Here is a 16,478-nt window from a genome sequence, read left to right as displayed (position 1 = left end):
TTATAAGCATGGTTTTATAACAGGTTCTAGTTATGGATCTTGATATGTTTAATTTTTTTATGAATGGTTATTGAATTCATGAGCTAATAAGTGTTGTTGTATCTATTATGATAGGTAATTATGCCTCTTTATGATTCTCAAATAAGTATAAGAACCCTATGTTCAGATATGCATTCATGACATGTAGATTACATGTTCTCAATATGTTTTAGAAAATGATTGACATAGTTAGGCCTGGTTAGGTCAAGTCTTTGACTCAATTTTGAATGTTTAGTTTTGTTTTCATGTCATTTATGCATATGAAAAGTTAAAGGAAGTTTACGGTAATGGTCTGGACGCTGACCTGGTATTTATGCTCAAAATCTAGGACCGCATGCTCCTAACTGGAAATTTTTTGTTGCAGTCGCATCGATGCAAGCTTGTGCATGTGGTTGGAGGGTTCCAACCACATGGAGACCTTGTTGTGGGTGTTGTTGAGGATCCAAGGTAGAAAAGAAGGAGTACAACTCAGGGTTTGGTCACCTAGGATGGTTCCTCACCCCTTGAGTGTCTTGGAGCACCTATAGGATGTTGTGGAAGCTGAGTTTATCATCAGTAGTCAGCCCCACTTCCTTAATGGGACCTAGGAGGCCAGGTCATGTCATAGTAGCTCTCTGTCTCATGTTTACCCTGGCATGCAGGTGAAGTTGGGTAAATATGGGAGGGGTGGTTACCTTTTCCATCTCTTTAGTAGTAGTCTCTTCCTCAACAAGTGAATTGATGCTTTCTAAACACACTTGATCTAGATCTTTCCAATCTTCTTCAATTATGATTTTTGTGCTTCCTTGAAACTGGCTCGAATGCTTCTTTTTAATCATTACTTTGAGAAGTTGGAGAGATACAAGAAGATAGAGACGTCGAAGCTTTATATATCTCTTTGCAAGGTTCCCATACACGTGAAAAAAAATTCTTTTAAAAAGGACCTGCTCATAATCTGAGAGCCTAAAGATGGGACTAGCACTCAAGTCAAGTTGAATCTCCTTAGAAAGTCCTTTTGTAAAATCCATTTCAACAAAATTTTAGCCCATGAAAATTTACTATCCTATCTCTTAGAGCTAAACATGTAGTAGCCAATTTTTTCACTAGTGGCTTTAGAAATACCACCACTACAGTAAAATAGAGGAAGATATGACGATCTAATCTTGATAGACAAATCACTGATTTCCAATAATAATAAAAAAAAACAAAAAAAATGTTGAAAAAAATTCCTTTAAGCCCACAAAATAAAACATAAATCTATATACCATATCCGTATCCGTATCCTCCTTTTAAAACAAAAACCAAAACAACTATTTCCACGATGTAGAGTACCAACCACCCCTCTTTCCAACTATTTCCATAAACTTATCAATCACCCCTCTTTTCTTAATATATATATATAAATTAATAATATTAATATATTTAATATGAACGGCAAATAAAATGATGATTAATAATATTAATGTAGAAACATAAAAGTGATAAAAAAAATATTTATGAAAGCAGATTGCTCCTTTGGTTCTGTCAGGCCAGGTTAGGTCAGAAATTAATGAGCGCAAAACAACTTATGATATTATTCATTCAACTATTGTTATTTATACATGTACAGAAACGGATCAGTTCATCTTCTAGATGACTGTCCGGCTTCACCTCATCCGTTTCGGATTAGGTGTCAACATTCCCCCCCTTAATCTGAAGGGATGTTGGTGAGTCCAAGCATCGTTCTGAATCTTTCAAGCTTTTCTCTTCCAAGCGCTTTGGTGAAGATGTCTGCAATTTGCTCGTTCGTGGAACAATGACGGAGATGGATTGTTTTGGCCTCAACATGATGTCGGATCAGATGATATTTAGTATTGATGTGCTTAGTACGATCATGGAACTTTGGATTCTTGGCCAACTTTATTGCAGATGTGTTATCAATCATGAGTGGAGTAGATTGTATTTGTTTTACTTGCAAATCTTCAAGAATTTTCCTGAGCCACACAATTTCTTTCGTTGCTTCAGCTGCTGCCACGTATTCTGCTTCTGTTGTGGAATCTGCTGGTACTGATTGTTTGCGTGATCTCCAGGAGACAGCTCCTGATCCAAGACTCATAGCATATCCTGAAGTAGATACCCCAGTTTCTTTGTCTCCATCGAAGTCTGAATCAGAGTATCCAATCAAGTTGAAGTCGTCCACCTGTGTATACTTGATTCCAAGGTCTTGAGTTCCCTTCAAGTACCTTAGAACTCTTTTTGCAGCAGACCAATGTCCCTCACAAGGCTTTTGCATAAACCTGGAGAGGATTCCAACAGCAAATGAAATGTCTGGTCTGGTAGTAGTGAGGTAGATGAGACTTCCTACAAGCTGTCTATACCTTGTTGCATCCTCAAATTCCTTTCCTTCAGTAGATGTGAGCTTCAAGTTTTGTTCCATTGGAGTAGAAAGGGGATTGCACTCTGTCATGCCAAATCTGTATAACAAATCTCCAATGTATTTCTTTTGAGAAAGAAATATGGACTTTGGATGTTGGGTTACTTCAATGCCAAGATAGTAATGAACATAGCCCAAATCAGTCATTTCAAAAATTTTTCCTAATTCTTTCTTTATGGATGCAATATAGCTTTCATTGTTCCCTGTCATTAAAAGATCATCTACATATACCACAAGATATACAACTGTTTTGCCAACTTTCTTGACAAATAAAGTTGCATCATCAAGATCAAAATGTTTGAAGTTGAGTTTCAGAAGATGCTCAGTTAGTTTTTCATACCAGGCTCGTGGTGCTTGTTTGAGGCCATACAAGGACTTCACAAGTTTGCATACTTTGTTTTCATGTCCTTTCACAGCAAATCCTTCAGGCTGGGACATAAAAACATTCTCTTTTAGATCTCCATTCAAGAATGCAGTTTTTACATCCATTTGATGGACTTTCCAACCGTTCTGAGCAGCTAGTGCAAAGAGTGTCCGGATGGTGGCCCATTTTGCTGTGGGAGCAAAAGTTTCCTCGTAATCGACCCCTTCTTTCTGTGCAAAACCTTTTGCCACAAGCCTAGCTTTGTGCTTGTCAAGTGAGCCATCAGCTTTGTACTTGTTCTTGTAGACCCACTTGCAGCCAATTGGTTTGGTTCCAAATGGAGGATCAACCAGCTTCCAAGTGCCATTCTTTATGAGGGCATCATACTCCTTCTGCATCGCTTCTTTCCATTCATCATAAGAAGCTGCTTCTTTGAAGGAAGTTGGTTCAAAATCTGTAGACAAGTTCAATTCACAATCATAAGTAACATCCATATCAACATGTGAATTAGAGTTATCTACATCACCTCCATCTTGTCGATTTGAATTTCGGGTTCCTGTTTTTCCAATTTCATCAGGATGAACACTTTCAAGTGTCTTTGTCAGCCACTTTGGGGACCTTTCTGAGATGGTCCAGGCTGTTCTGTTGATTGAGTTGGGTCTGAATCAAGATTGAGTCTCCCAATTCTATCAATTACATCACTTAAAGCATCATCCGTTGTTGGAGTGTCATGCAGGGGAGATTGTTCTTCAGAAGAAGATTCCACATGTTGATCTAGTATAGGAATCCCCCCTTCAAGATGTGGAATCTGATTATCAAACTCTTGAAATGATTTCTGTTTTGTGAATCTATCCAAGCGATCAAGTTGCCGCTCAACAACATTGTCAGATTTGGATGATTCAAGAAAAATGACATCTCTAGATAAAACAAACTTTTTATTTACTTCATCATAAAGGCGGTATGCTTTAGATGTGTTTGAATACCCCAGGAAGATACACTTACGACTTCTTGCATCAAGTTTGTTTCTATGTACCTTTGGTATTAAAGCATAACAGGTGGAACCAAATATCCTGAGATGTTTTACCGAAGGAACATGTCCATACCACAATTCATAAGGAGTCTTGTTTCTTATAGCACTAGATGGACATCTATTCTTTATATATGCAGCACATAGAACAGCATCAGCCCAAAACATTGTCTTTACATTTTTGAAGAAAAGCATAGATCGTACCATATTCAAAATTGTTCTGTTCATTCTTTCAGCTACACCATTCTGTTGAGGATTATAAGGCACAGTTGTTTGATGTTTAATCCCATGTTGGCGAAGATAGTGTTCAAATTCATTTGATGTATATTCTTTTCCATTATCAGTGCGAATAGACCCAATATGAGATTGTGCATCATTTTCAATCCACTTATGAAAATTCTTAAATGTTTGAAAAGCATCAGATTTGTTCTTCAATAAGTAAACCCAACACATTCTGGTGTAATCATCAATAAATGTCATGATATATTTATTTCCATTTGCAGAAGGAACAGGCATTGGACCACATAAATCTGAATGAATAAGTTCAAGCTTCCTATGTGCTCTTGAATGTGAATCATGAAAAGACTGTTTGCTATGCTTTCCTAGAATGCAAGCATCACATTGTTTATGTTTTCTAGGAATTGTAGGCAAACCAGCAACACCATTTTTCTTCAACAAGCGGAGACTATCATAGTTTAAATGCCCAAATCTAGCATGCCATAATAAACTTGATGGAAGTGTACATTCTTCATGATGAGAAATATATGAGAAATGCTGTGCATGAGCAGAGGTTCCTTGCAGTTTAAGGAGTCTTTCTTCTTCTATACCCCTCATGACAAGTGAGTGGTCAGATGCCTTTCTTACCTCAAGCTTGCCATCAAACATGTGAATGGAGTGACCTTGCTGGCGGATGTGAACCAGGGACAGCAAGTTTCTCTTCAGCTGTGGGAGATATAGAACATGATCCAGAAGAAAGTCTGGAAGACCAGGCAGTTTAAGCCTGATTGTGCCAAGCCCTGATGGCTTGATTTTTGACTGATCTGCAAAGTATACTGCTCCATCAACATTGTTAGTGAAATCTTCAAAGAAATCTCTTCTATGAGTCATATGACAGGTTGCTCCTGAATCAAGCAACCAGTCATTTTTCGAAGAAGCAAGTGAAGCATTAAACAAATCTTCATTTACTCCAATATTACATTGTGCCTCAATATAGTGTGCAGATTCGGGTGCTTTACCTTTGTCTGAGTCATCAGTTTTACCTTTCTGCTGATTTCTTCTCTGCTCAACTTTGTCCCATGGTAGCTTGCATGTAGAGGCATCATGTGATCCATTTCGTTTGCAGCGAATGCAATGCAGATCTGCCTTTTCTGCTTGAGGATGTCTGCCCCCCCTGCCTCTGAAGTATCTTCCTCTTCCTCTTCGTCCACCTCTTCCTCTTGTAGAATCTTGAGCAGGCTGCTTTTCTTTATGAGCAAGGCAAACAGTCTCTTCAGAAGATTCAGGGACTGTTTTCTTTCCAAAGGCTTTCTCTCTTTCAGCAAACTTTTTCACAAGAGTGTCAAAGGTTATATCTTTAAGATTTCCATTTGCTTGTAAAGACTCAAGATAGTTAGAGTAGGTAGGATAGAGTGCTTTGAGAAAGGCAATAAGAGAGATATCCAGCTCAACCTTAGTGGATTTAATGTCATGCACTATAGATTTTATTTCAGAAGCAAGAGTAAGAGGATCATTATTTTTCAGTTCAAGAGTGAAGAGTTTAATCATGAGCTGAACAACTTCAAGTGCAGAATGTGTATCATAGAGTTCTTTCAGCTTTTGTAAAGCTTCAAAGGCAGTGGAATAGGATGAAATATGACGACTTACTTCCTCATTTACAGATGCTGCGATCAATGCAAAGGCTTTGCTGTTCTTGTTTTCCCAAATGGCGAGTTCTTTGTCTGATGTGGGCTGCACAGGGTCTTTGTCTTCTTCTCCAACACACACTCCTTTCCACAGCTCATTGTAGATGAGGGTGTGTTTCACCATCCGAGACCATTCAGAATAGTTCTCCTTGCCAGTGAGAACTATTCCGACCATTGAAATGATTGAATGCATTCTGTGAAGAAAAAAAAAAATCTCTGCCAAAATATACTTCTGTTTGAGAGAAAAAAAATCCTTATATGATTGCCTTATGCAACAGTATATATATAACAAGGGTGCTCAATACACTGTTCTAGCAGTAAAAAAGGGCGCTCACATATATAGATTGCATGAAAACGCTTTGATACCATTCATCACAGACATCTTTCCATGTTTCTGTTGCAGAGTTTCGAGGGTATCATCTTCATCTGAGTCCAATGTGAAATACCATTCTCGGCCTTGTCATTTACACAAACACATTTCTCGGCCTTGTCTTCACGGCATGGTAGCCGCTGTCCAGAACACAAGTGTCGGCCTTGTCTTCACACAAACACAGTTCTCATATATCAACTCAGTGTTAGCTTTATTTAAAAAATAGGCATTCAGCATTTAAAACACGCAGTGTTAGCTTGCCATTAAAGTAGGCATCCAGTTAAAAGAAAAAAAAGGCGCAGTCACTACCACCGTTCAGAACGTCACCACGGACTTCGTTTGCTTTCCACTATGAATCTCCAGAGACCCTCGGCGTCCACAAGTTTCATGTCTATACAAATCAGTTACTTCAAACAGGTGTTGGCTGCTGGTAATACCATAGACCCGCCAACGCTGCCAGACTCAAACAGAACAGCTACAAGAAACTACGCTGCTTTCACACAGCAGCATTCACCTTAGGGCTTACGCTCTACACAACGGGCTCTCTTCAACGCACACCGCCGAGCCTTCACCACATTTTTATTTGCAGGGGCTCATACCAGTGGTTGAGACTAGAAAGGCGCAGTCACCACAGCGTAAAGGCGCAGTCACAGTTTTATACCATAAACTCAGGCTTCAATAACATAACAGGTTTCAACAGAAGATACGCACTCAACCATTAAAAAATCTGAAAGCAGTCTTCAATACGTTTAAACCAGCTCTTAATATATTAACACAGCTTCAATACAGTCAATACCTTAACGCAGTTCTTCTTACAATAACACGTTACCGTTTCCTTGATAGTATGGTAACCTGGCGGAGACCTTTCCACGACTTCCACATACAGCAACGGACCTCAACGCAGCGAAAGGGAGGGCGTATGCAGCTATGTCAGAAGGGATGTCAGAAGAGCAGAGAGCGTATGCAGCGCTGGTGCGCCAGGGAGCAGAGGTTTTATGAGGCAGGAGGAGTTACGCTATTTCTGAAGCCTGGGACCTGTGCTCTGATACCATGTCAGGCCAGGTTAGGTCAGAAATTAATGAGCGCAAATCAACTTATGATATTATTCATTCAACTATTGTTATTTATACATGTACAGAAACGGATCAGTTCATCTTCTAGATGACTGTCCGGCTTCACCTCATCCGTTTCGGATTAGGTGTCAACAGGTTCGTTTACATATATTTAATATATTTATAACTATTTTTTTAAAAGTTGTTTACAATTTTATATATATATATATAGAATTATAATTCATTTGTTTATTTATTAAATTTTTATAAATATATATAGTGTGATTTTTAATATTGTTAAATATACGAGTATTAATATGCATCATTATTAATTAGAATTTTAGTATTGAGAAAAGGATAATAGACTGTCAGAGAATTTATTATGGGCTTGAAAATGAGTGTATTATGGGCTTGAAAATGAGTGTAAGTCAACAAATCTTTGGGTATGGAGTAAAAAACGTTCCTCTTTGATACTCTTATACCCTTATTATTTTATATGGATGTGAGGTTTGGTGTTCTAGTAATTTAGCGAATCAATGAGGAAGATCAAAATGATCCAAAAGCAATTTATAAGTTACAACCATAATATTAAAGGAAATACTCCCTACCTTATCCTCTTAATTGAAGCTAGCATTTATCCCTTTGAAAGCATGGCTATGATTAGGTATCTCATGTATAAAAAGAAGTTTTACAACATGGAAGCCAAGAGGTTCCCCAAAATTGTTTCTTACACTAGCCAAAACCCACACGTTAAGCTCAAGTGAGGCATTGGAGAATAAGGATAGTATTAAAAATATTATTACTTCCAATTTTAAGAATAAGTTGTGGGATGATAAGGAGTTAGAGGGAAAAATGATAGTAAGGTATTATAAGGAGGCGATCAACCCCAATCTGCTAACCAAAATCTGCTAACCAAAATTATCTTTCTGTCTTGACTAGTGCTAATAAGAAAATGCACATTTCTAAGATAAAAACTAATTATGATGAGCTTCAAAGTGACATCTCATATTCGTCAATTCGCAAAACACCTTGGGACGAAAGAGACTGTCACTTTTGTGATACTAAGAGGGTTGAACAACACTTTCTCTTGGATTGCCCGACTCTTACTCACATCCATTCTCATCTCCAAAATATTTGCCACAATACCAACATTTTTGAATTGTTAGGTCAACAAAACTATGGTGATCTAGGAATGCTTCTCTCCCTTCTCTTTTATTATAGAAACAAAATATTGGATAATCTCAACTAATCGCATCCATTCTCATTTCCAAAAGCTTTGCCACACTACCAACATTTTTGTCTTGTTAGGGAAACAAAACTATGGTTATATAGGAACGCCTCTCTCCCTTATTTTCATTACAGGAATAAATCTTTGCCACACTACCAACATTTTTTACTTGTTAGGGAAACAAAACTATGGTGATCTAGGAACACCTCTCTCCCTTCTTTCATTATAGAAATAAAATATCAAATAATCTCAAATAATCTTTTATTTCTTAAAGTTTGATAAACCATATTAATCTTAGTAAACATTAATCATCATCATATAAATAGAAGAATATATATATATATATATATATATATATATATATATATATATATATAATAACAATTTTCAAATTTTCAAATAATTATAAATTTTCAAATTGAAGATGAGAAATTTGGAATATGCTCCATGATTTGATTTTCAAATCTAAGATCTATCATTAAGACAAAATGCCTAAGAGAAAAAAACCGCTAAATAAAATATAAATAAAGATATAGGAAAAAGAAGAAAGATAAAAGCATCTAAACTAACCATTAAAAAATAAAAACCTAAAATTCTTAAAAATAAAAATAAATGAATAAGAGAAAACTTAAAATTAATAATTAGTTATCAAAATATTTCCAACACTATATGTAAATATATATTCTATTTAATTAATTTTAATATAAAATTTAAAATTTAACACAGTAATATCAAATTGAAAAAGGTAATCATTTCTTCACTATCAAATGTAGCCCCACATTTAATACAATTAATTATAAAAATAATTTTTTTAAGTGATATATAATTTAATTATTAATAAAAAAGTTGTAAGAGAATAAGTCTGCTCCACTAATGAAGAGGATCTCTGGTTTCTTCTCCTTTACGCGGTTAAAATATATGACTAAAATATTATTGAATAAAAAATACGTATTAGTGAAGGATATATATCTTGATTATAGAATTAACCAGTCTTTTCACCGGAGCAATAATGTAAAAATAGATAAGGTGTAGAAAAAGTAACAATTACACAGAAGTGCTGGAAAATATTAAATCGCATAACCAATGAAAATGAAACGGCAATATAAGCTTTGGAAAGACAAATAAAAAATAAGTAAATTAGATTGTACTGAAACTGGAATAAAGTAAAACAAATTAATCATTAATGATACATTTCAACATACGAGATTCAAATTTTATTATTTGATAATGAAAGAGGAATTAGATCTCACTATCCCCACTATGGTTGTACCTCACTTGGATCTTCTTTGTTCTTATTGTGCTTCCGCAGTACCATTGCAATCGGGTTTTGCTCCGTCAATAGTCTCACTGCCCGCTACTAGAGGCAAAAGAAGCGGAATCGATTCTGTGATATAACGAATAGAGGCCTAATATAAATTAGAGGCAATGATTCTTACAGTGAAAATGGATAATATAGTTTTTTTTAATTGCGATTTAGGTTTTATTTAATGAATTTCTAACAATATTTTTAAAAACCACATTACTTAACTCATATCAATTAAATTTATACATTTTCTTAATTTAAAAAATCTTAATGTTATAGATTTTTATTTTTTCATTAACATTTTTTATACTTTTTTATATCTTTTTATTCTATTTTTTAAACCAACTAATATTACGCTATTATATGCTCAATATATTATATCATTTTTTCATCAATATATATCTCTAATATAAACCAAGGTAATATGATTTTACTATTCAATAAAACCACAAATTACTCAGCAAATTACACTATAAAATTTTAAAACTTAAACATCATAGTGCATTTCAAACTTCGGGACCTGACCACTTAACAAATATTACAACGTTGTTAATAACAGAGAAAACATAACCGGAAGGTTGAATGGTTGTTTGGCAGAGGAACACGGCCGGAACATTATTTCGTCTTCAACTGTTAACGATGGCCACTTGAAACTTCAAGCGCCAAAATGTACTTGAATGTCAGATGTTAAGGCTGATCAGCTTGAAAGGCTAAAAATAGTTCCGAGCAATGGTACAGAACACAATGATGAGCGAGAATAGCGTAGTCTAAAGTTTAGCATGTTACCTTTTCCATTTTTTAAATGTTATATTTTCAGTGTTTATTTTTCCCAGCATAAAAAAGGTTATATATTAATTATATGGATTATGTACATAATATTCCACATAAACATCAGGAGATAATCCAGTTATTTCTATGAGAACCGTAAAATAAAGGGTACCACATATAAAACTATGGATAGTCATATACAGTCTTAATAGAGGAATTGATAAATACTACATGGAAGTAATAAACATATATGAAAAAAGTTATTTCCAAGTAGTGCACTTGCTGATATAAAAACAATATCGACCTATTTTGGGATAATATATAATGTTTTGTGTTTCCACCCTATGTCAATACCTGTTGCATACAAAAAAACAAAACTCTTATACAAAAAAGGAAAAATATCATATATAGTGTTATCCAGGAAATGTATATTCCACTCCGTTGATCCTCTTGTCCTTCATAATAATATCCATCTGCACTTCACCCATTGGACCATGAAGACCATTTTTTGATAGCTCATTAGTGACCTGATTATATTCTCTTCCAATATGTCAGATTATGGGCTGCCCCAGTTGATTCCAAAGACCTTGTATTCTCCTTAACCAGCCATGCAATTCTTGTTTTTTAATTTGTGCCTTCCCTTTGACATGATCCAAGATGATCTTCGAGTCCCCATATATATGGATCTCCAGAATACTAAGGAAATTTATTAACCACAACATTCCCCATAATGCCATAGCCTCGACCTTGTTGTTTGTACCCAAGCCAGCATTCCAATGAGCCTTATATTGTAAATCCTTTGATATGTTTATCCAAAAACCGCAACCACATATGCTATTTTGAGCAGCACCATTAAAGCAAGCAAATGAAAGTTCCTTGTGGGGACCATGGCTCGTATCAACCTTATCTTTTGGGATACCATCTTGTGAAGGATATAAAGCATGTAATGAAATAATTTTTTCATGCATCAGCTCAAAGTCCTCTAACCTATTCTAAAAAATATACATATTTCTCCATTTCCAAATGGACCAAAAAAGAAATAGAAGGATGGCGTGCCAGGTTATTTTTTGTTTACTCCACCACCCCATACAATCTGCAATTCATGGTGAAATAGATATGTAAATCCAAAATATTCTGCTAATTTTTTCCATACCTGTTGCACTGTTTTGATATACCAGCCATGCAAAACATATAATTTTGATAGGAATATAGTTACTCCAGAGAGCCTTGAGGATGGTATCCTCCATATTGTTATCATTTCCGTCACACAAAATAGCATAAACATCAGCAACACATATGTTGCCATCCTTCATTTTCCCTGCCCATACCATTTTATCACGTTGATCTTCTCGGCATATTCCCAAAGCTTTAAGAGCCTCACAAACATGTTTCCATTCCAGTGCCAGGTTATCAGCCATCCCCAGTTCATTTGCGGTTTTCCATATGGGATATCTATCCTTCCAATAGCTGATCAGTTGGTTCCATAAGAAAATACCATTATCATATAGAAAATGCAATAAATTGTCAGGAAGACAACAATCCTGACCAACACCTAGAAACTTGTCCAGTCCAATGATTATGGAATGCCCCGATCCCATACTCCAAACCAAATGTTGTAAGAAAATATAAGACACCTTGTGCATGTTGTTCCAAATGGCCGATCCACTTGGTAAACCAATGCTTTGATTGCGGAACCAATATATGAAATCTCGATTTTTCATATACTTCTGTTTGATCACCATACTCCATAAGCCAGAGCCAAAAATGGCACGCCAGAGTGATTTCACCCGAAGTGAGATACCAAAGAGATTCAGATCCATAATGCCCCATCCCCCCTTGTTTCTTGGTCGGGCAATATGAGTCATTTTGGCCAAGTGAATTTTATGGCTATCATTACAACCCGACCATATGAAGTTAGCAATGATACGATTGATGCTTTTTAGTATAGCCATTGGAATCTGATATAAATGAGCCCAGTATACCCCAAGTTGAGTGAGCACAGCCCGTGTGAGGATCACACGGCCCCCCAGAGACAGACAATGGAATTCCCATCCAGCAACCCTCTTGAAGAAACGATCAACCAACCATTGCCAATCGGAGTTTCTGTAACAGTTTGGTTTAATCTGGTAACCAAGATATTGCATACCAGGCAACATTTGTTCTGCTTCAATACCAAAAATATTTCTGATATATTCAATCACCTCCAAGTCACCAGCATCATGATATACTATGGATTTATGTAGATTCATACTTAGTCCAGATACAATAGCAAATTTGTTAAATATATGAAATAGGTACAACCAAGTGAACCGATTTAACATTGCCATTATAAGAACGTCATCAACAAAAAGACTGTGAGAGATTTTGATGTTCATACCCATTTCCAAAGCTTGTATATGACCATCCACCACCGCTTTCTTGATTTGCAAGCTCAATCCATCCATGACCAGTATGAACAGTAAGGGAGATAATGAGCAGCCCTGACGCAGTCCACGACCGGCCCGAAAGAAATGAGTGGGAAGGCCATTTATAATAACTACATAATTGATGTTCAATACGCAAGCCATGACCCAATTTACACCACTGAATTGCAGACCCATTTTGAAAAAAACCATTCTCAAATATCCCCAATCAACACGATCATAAGCTTTCTATAGATCCACTTTCATAATGTCGGCATTGATATGATTTGTGTGGATAGAGGGGATGCACTCCAGTGCTATGGCGATAGCAACATGAATTTTATGATCTGGTAAAAAACCAAATTGTTCTAGCGATATAAACTTTGACAAAATCCCTCGCATACGAACAACAATAATTTTGGATATAATCTTATAAATAAGATTACAAAGCGATATAGGTCTATAATCATAAAATGTGAGGGATGGAAATTTCTTTGGAATAAGTGCTATATAAGTTGAATTGATTCGCAGATGAATATTACCTCTAGTTCTTGACTCCTCCACCATTTGCAAGAGATCAGTTTTAAATATTTCATAGAAGTGTATGAAGATCTCAGCCGACCACCCATTTCGGCCGGGACTTTTATCCCACTTAAAAGATTTAAGTACTGCCAGAATTTCTTCAACAGTGACTTCTTTAATAAAATTTTCATTGTCCTCCGCGTTAAACATGGTAGGAAATAACTCCAACGCCCATACCATTGCTTCCCCATCAGCCGCACCTTTGTCGTCATAAGCCTTTTGAAAATGTTCAATAACAACTCCACTAATGGCTTCCTACGATTGGAAGACTCTGCCCTCCACATCATGTATTTCCCAAATAGAATTTATATTGCGCCGGTGATTCGCATATCTATGAAATTTTTTTGAATTTTTGTCACCTTCCTTAATCCAAATAGCCCGACTCTTCAAATGCCAAGTAGCTTCAATAGTAGACAGGATATCCTTTTTCTTGCTTTCAAGAGCATGAATACGAGTCCTGATATCCTCATGTAGTGAGTGCGAGGACATCCAAGGAAGGAGAGATTCCAGTTCCAGTTCGATCTCCTTAAGGTCCTTCTGTTGAGCCAATGTTTTTTGTCTTTGCCATTTCTTTACATTCCGCCTGAGAATATCCAACTTAGCCAATATGTGTTCCATTGGGGAAGCCACCTGTTGAATAGGCCGGGTCCATATCTTGCTTACAAAATCATTAAACTCAAGGTCTTTGAGCCAAGTATGATTGAATTTGAATGGCATACCATACCTGTGGATCCCCGCCAGCCAATGCAATACAATAGGCCGATGGTCTGAAAGAAAATTACTAATGACCTCTGAATTTACATTACCCAGGCGATCCATCAAGGTCTCATGTAGGATGAATCGATCCAACCTTTTCACAATATATGCCTCCCCTTTCTTGCCATTATCCCATGTAGGGAGGATCGATTGTGGACATATATCAATGAAATTATGTTCTATGATAGCCTCGTGAATCATTCCCGCAATAGGATCTCCTTTGGCTGTCCTCCCCCACACTTCATCCATACTGATTGTACAATTGAAGTCCCCCGTGACAATCAATGAAGCTAGGTTCATTATACCAGATTCGAACAGTTCCTTCCAAAAGGAAGTCCTGTTCCTATATGGACCATATAGGTTCAGAATATGTATACATTCTAGTTTCCCACGAAAGTAAGCCTCAATCAGAATGTCGGCTGAGCATGAGAAAGTTTTTGCCTGCACCCAGAGCGGATCCCATATGACCACAAGCCCACCTGATAGACCAGCAGCGGTTGTGGCAGAAATATACCAATGCGGGAACATTTTCCGGAAATAAACAACAACATTAGAAACCGAATGCATGGTTTCTTGTAATAAAATAACACAGGGATGAACAGAGTGAAATAATTGCCTAAGAGCCAGGAACTTTGAGGGTGTTCCCAAACCCCAGATGTTGAGAGATAATATAGCAGTCATGGCACATCCCTTGCAGGCATAAGTGCTCCAAGGGCCCGAGTAGATGGAATGTCAGCAATCGGTACATCGACAAGGAAGTTTTCAATAGGGGAGTGTGAAATTATCTTTCTGGCATGACCCCTAAAATGATGGCTAACACAGTTACTTTTTCGCTGATTAGTAATGTTCCCCGCCGAGGTAGGACTGATTTGTGGGGAAGAAAGACTGTTCGGCTTATGGATAGTAAGTGACCAGAGATTAAGGGTTTTCCGGTTTAGTAGTGATTCCAAGTCACTACCGACAGAGTTGGTAGGTGAGTGCCGAGGAGTAACCGGAGGGCTGCTGCTGATGCGAGGACTCTGAGTTTTAGGCACACGAGGGGGAGATGGAATGTGGGTTACATATGAGGTGGATGGGATGTCATGTGCCTGATATAACTTGGGATTAATATTGCCAGGAGGAGAAAAATCCGGGAAGGTTGTGCAAGAAGGCGGAGCCGGACAGTGAATGGCGATGGGTTCCGATTTCTCATAAGAATGGGAAGTTGATGGAATATAAACTGGGGAAATACCGTCACGAGGAGAAAAACCATCACGTGAAGATCCATGAGCAGAGTATTTTTGAGAGTGAGATCTATGAAAAATACCTGATTGACTACGAGTATCATGACCCCGAGAATATGCAGCAGCCGGATGAAACTTGTTCGGTGCCCCCATATGATTATGTCCATGATATCGTCCACCCCTGCGTCGAGGACAATTAGCCACCATGTGCCCCGTATGGTGACAAAAGGAGCAGCGGAACGAGACGCCCCAATAATCCAGCCTCTGGGTAAGGTGTGTCTCCCCCCAGTGGAGACCAATATGGTCCAGGAAGCCACCCCGATATTCTTTTTCGATTAAAATCCATGCGACCCGCTTATCAGGTGCCCCCAAACACCGAGGATCAACATATTTAAACTTCCCTATTGCATTCCCAATGTCCTCCAAGGCCTGCTTCGTCCAGAGTTCGATCGGCAAACCGGGCAGCTTCACCCAAATTAGTTTATTCTGCGGGGTATTATTCAGGGAATTGAACCCAATAAACCAGGAATGTAGTTCCAGGAAACTACGTCCATCAATCCATGGGATGGCCTTGGTCTTTTGTAAGTCTTCCTGACTCAGAAAATGGAAGTTGTACCATCCCCACAACAACCTCACAACTGTTGGCATATAGCCAAGCATAGTCTTCCACTTCTGTTCAATCCAGGACTGCATATCAGAGTCAGATTTATCAGAGAAATGCCAACGCCCCACAAGCGCTTGTTTTTGCAGGCTGGTGATACGGTCACTAAGTCGATCAAGGTCAAAAACCAGTGCAGGAGGGGGAGATGTTGTTTTTATAGATTGGGCCTTATGACCAGTACGTCGATCATGACGAGAATGGATACCACCCAGCATATCAGAGGAGGCATGTCCACCACTTGGCGCAGAGCCATCCCCTAGAATGGTGTGCCAACCATCTAGAGATTTCATGCTATTACAACGACCACCTCCCAGACTATTAAACCTATTTGACTCAGCCGCAAGGGTGGCTTGAATGAACGCCTCCTACGCCAACGTGTCAGAGTCTAATATATCCATAACACTCTATAC

At 37.5% G+C, this 16,478-nt stretch overlaps 1 protein-coding gene across 1 annotated transcript; it reads right to left on the bottom strand.

Annotated features, from left to right (window-relative positions):
• Positions 1 to 6,187: 6,187 nt before the first annotated feature.
• Positions 6,188 to 13,044, bottom strand: LOC149180934 (uncharacterized). The gene is made up of 4 exons (XM_089414037.1): positions 11,598 to 13,044; positions 9,686 to 9,757; positions 6,923 to 7,018; positions 6,188 to 6,261 (listed from the first exon to the last, which is right to left on the bottom strand). Exons 1-4 carry the CDS (start codon positions 13,042 to 13,044, stop codon positions 6,188 to 6,190), a joined length of 1,689 nt encoding a protein of 562 aa, XP_089270163.1.
• Between the last annotated feature and the right edge of the window lie 3,434 nt (positions 13,045 to 16,478).

Source organism: Pinus tabuliformis, chromosome 3_2 (assembly GCF_031772625.1).
Source record: "Pinus tabuliformis cultivar Carrire ecotype Pingquan chromosome 3_2, CPIR1, whole genome shotgun sequence".
Taxonomy (NCBI): Eukaryota; Viridiplantae; Streptophyta; class Pinopsida; order Pinales; family Pinaceae; genus Pinus; species Pinus tabuliformis.
The sequence above is the reverse complement of the archived record's forward strand: the minus strand, read 5'-3'. Positions and strand labels throughout refer to the sequence as shown.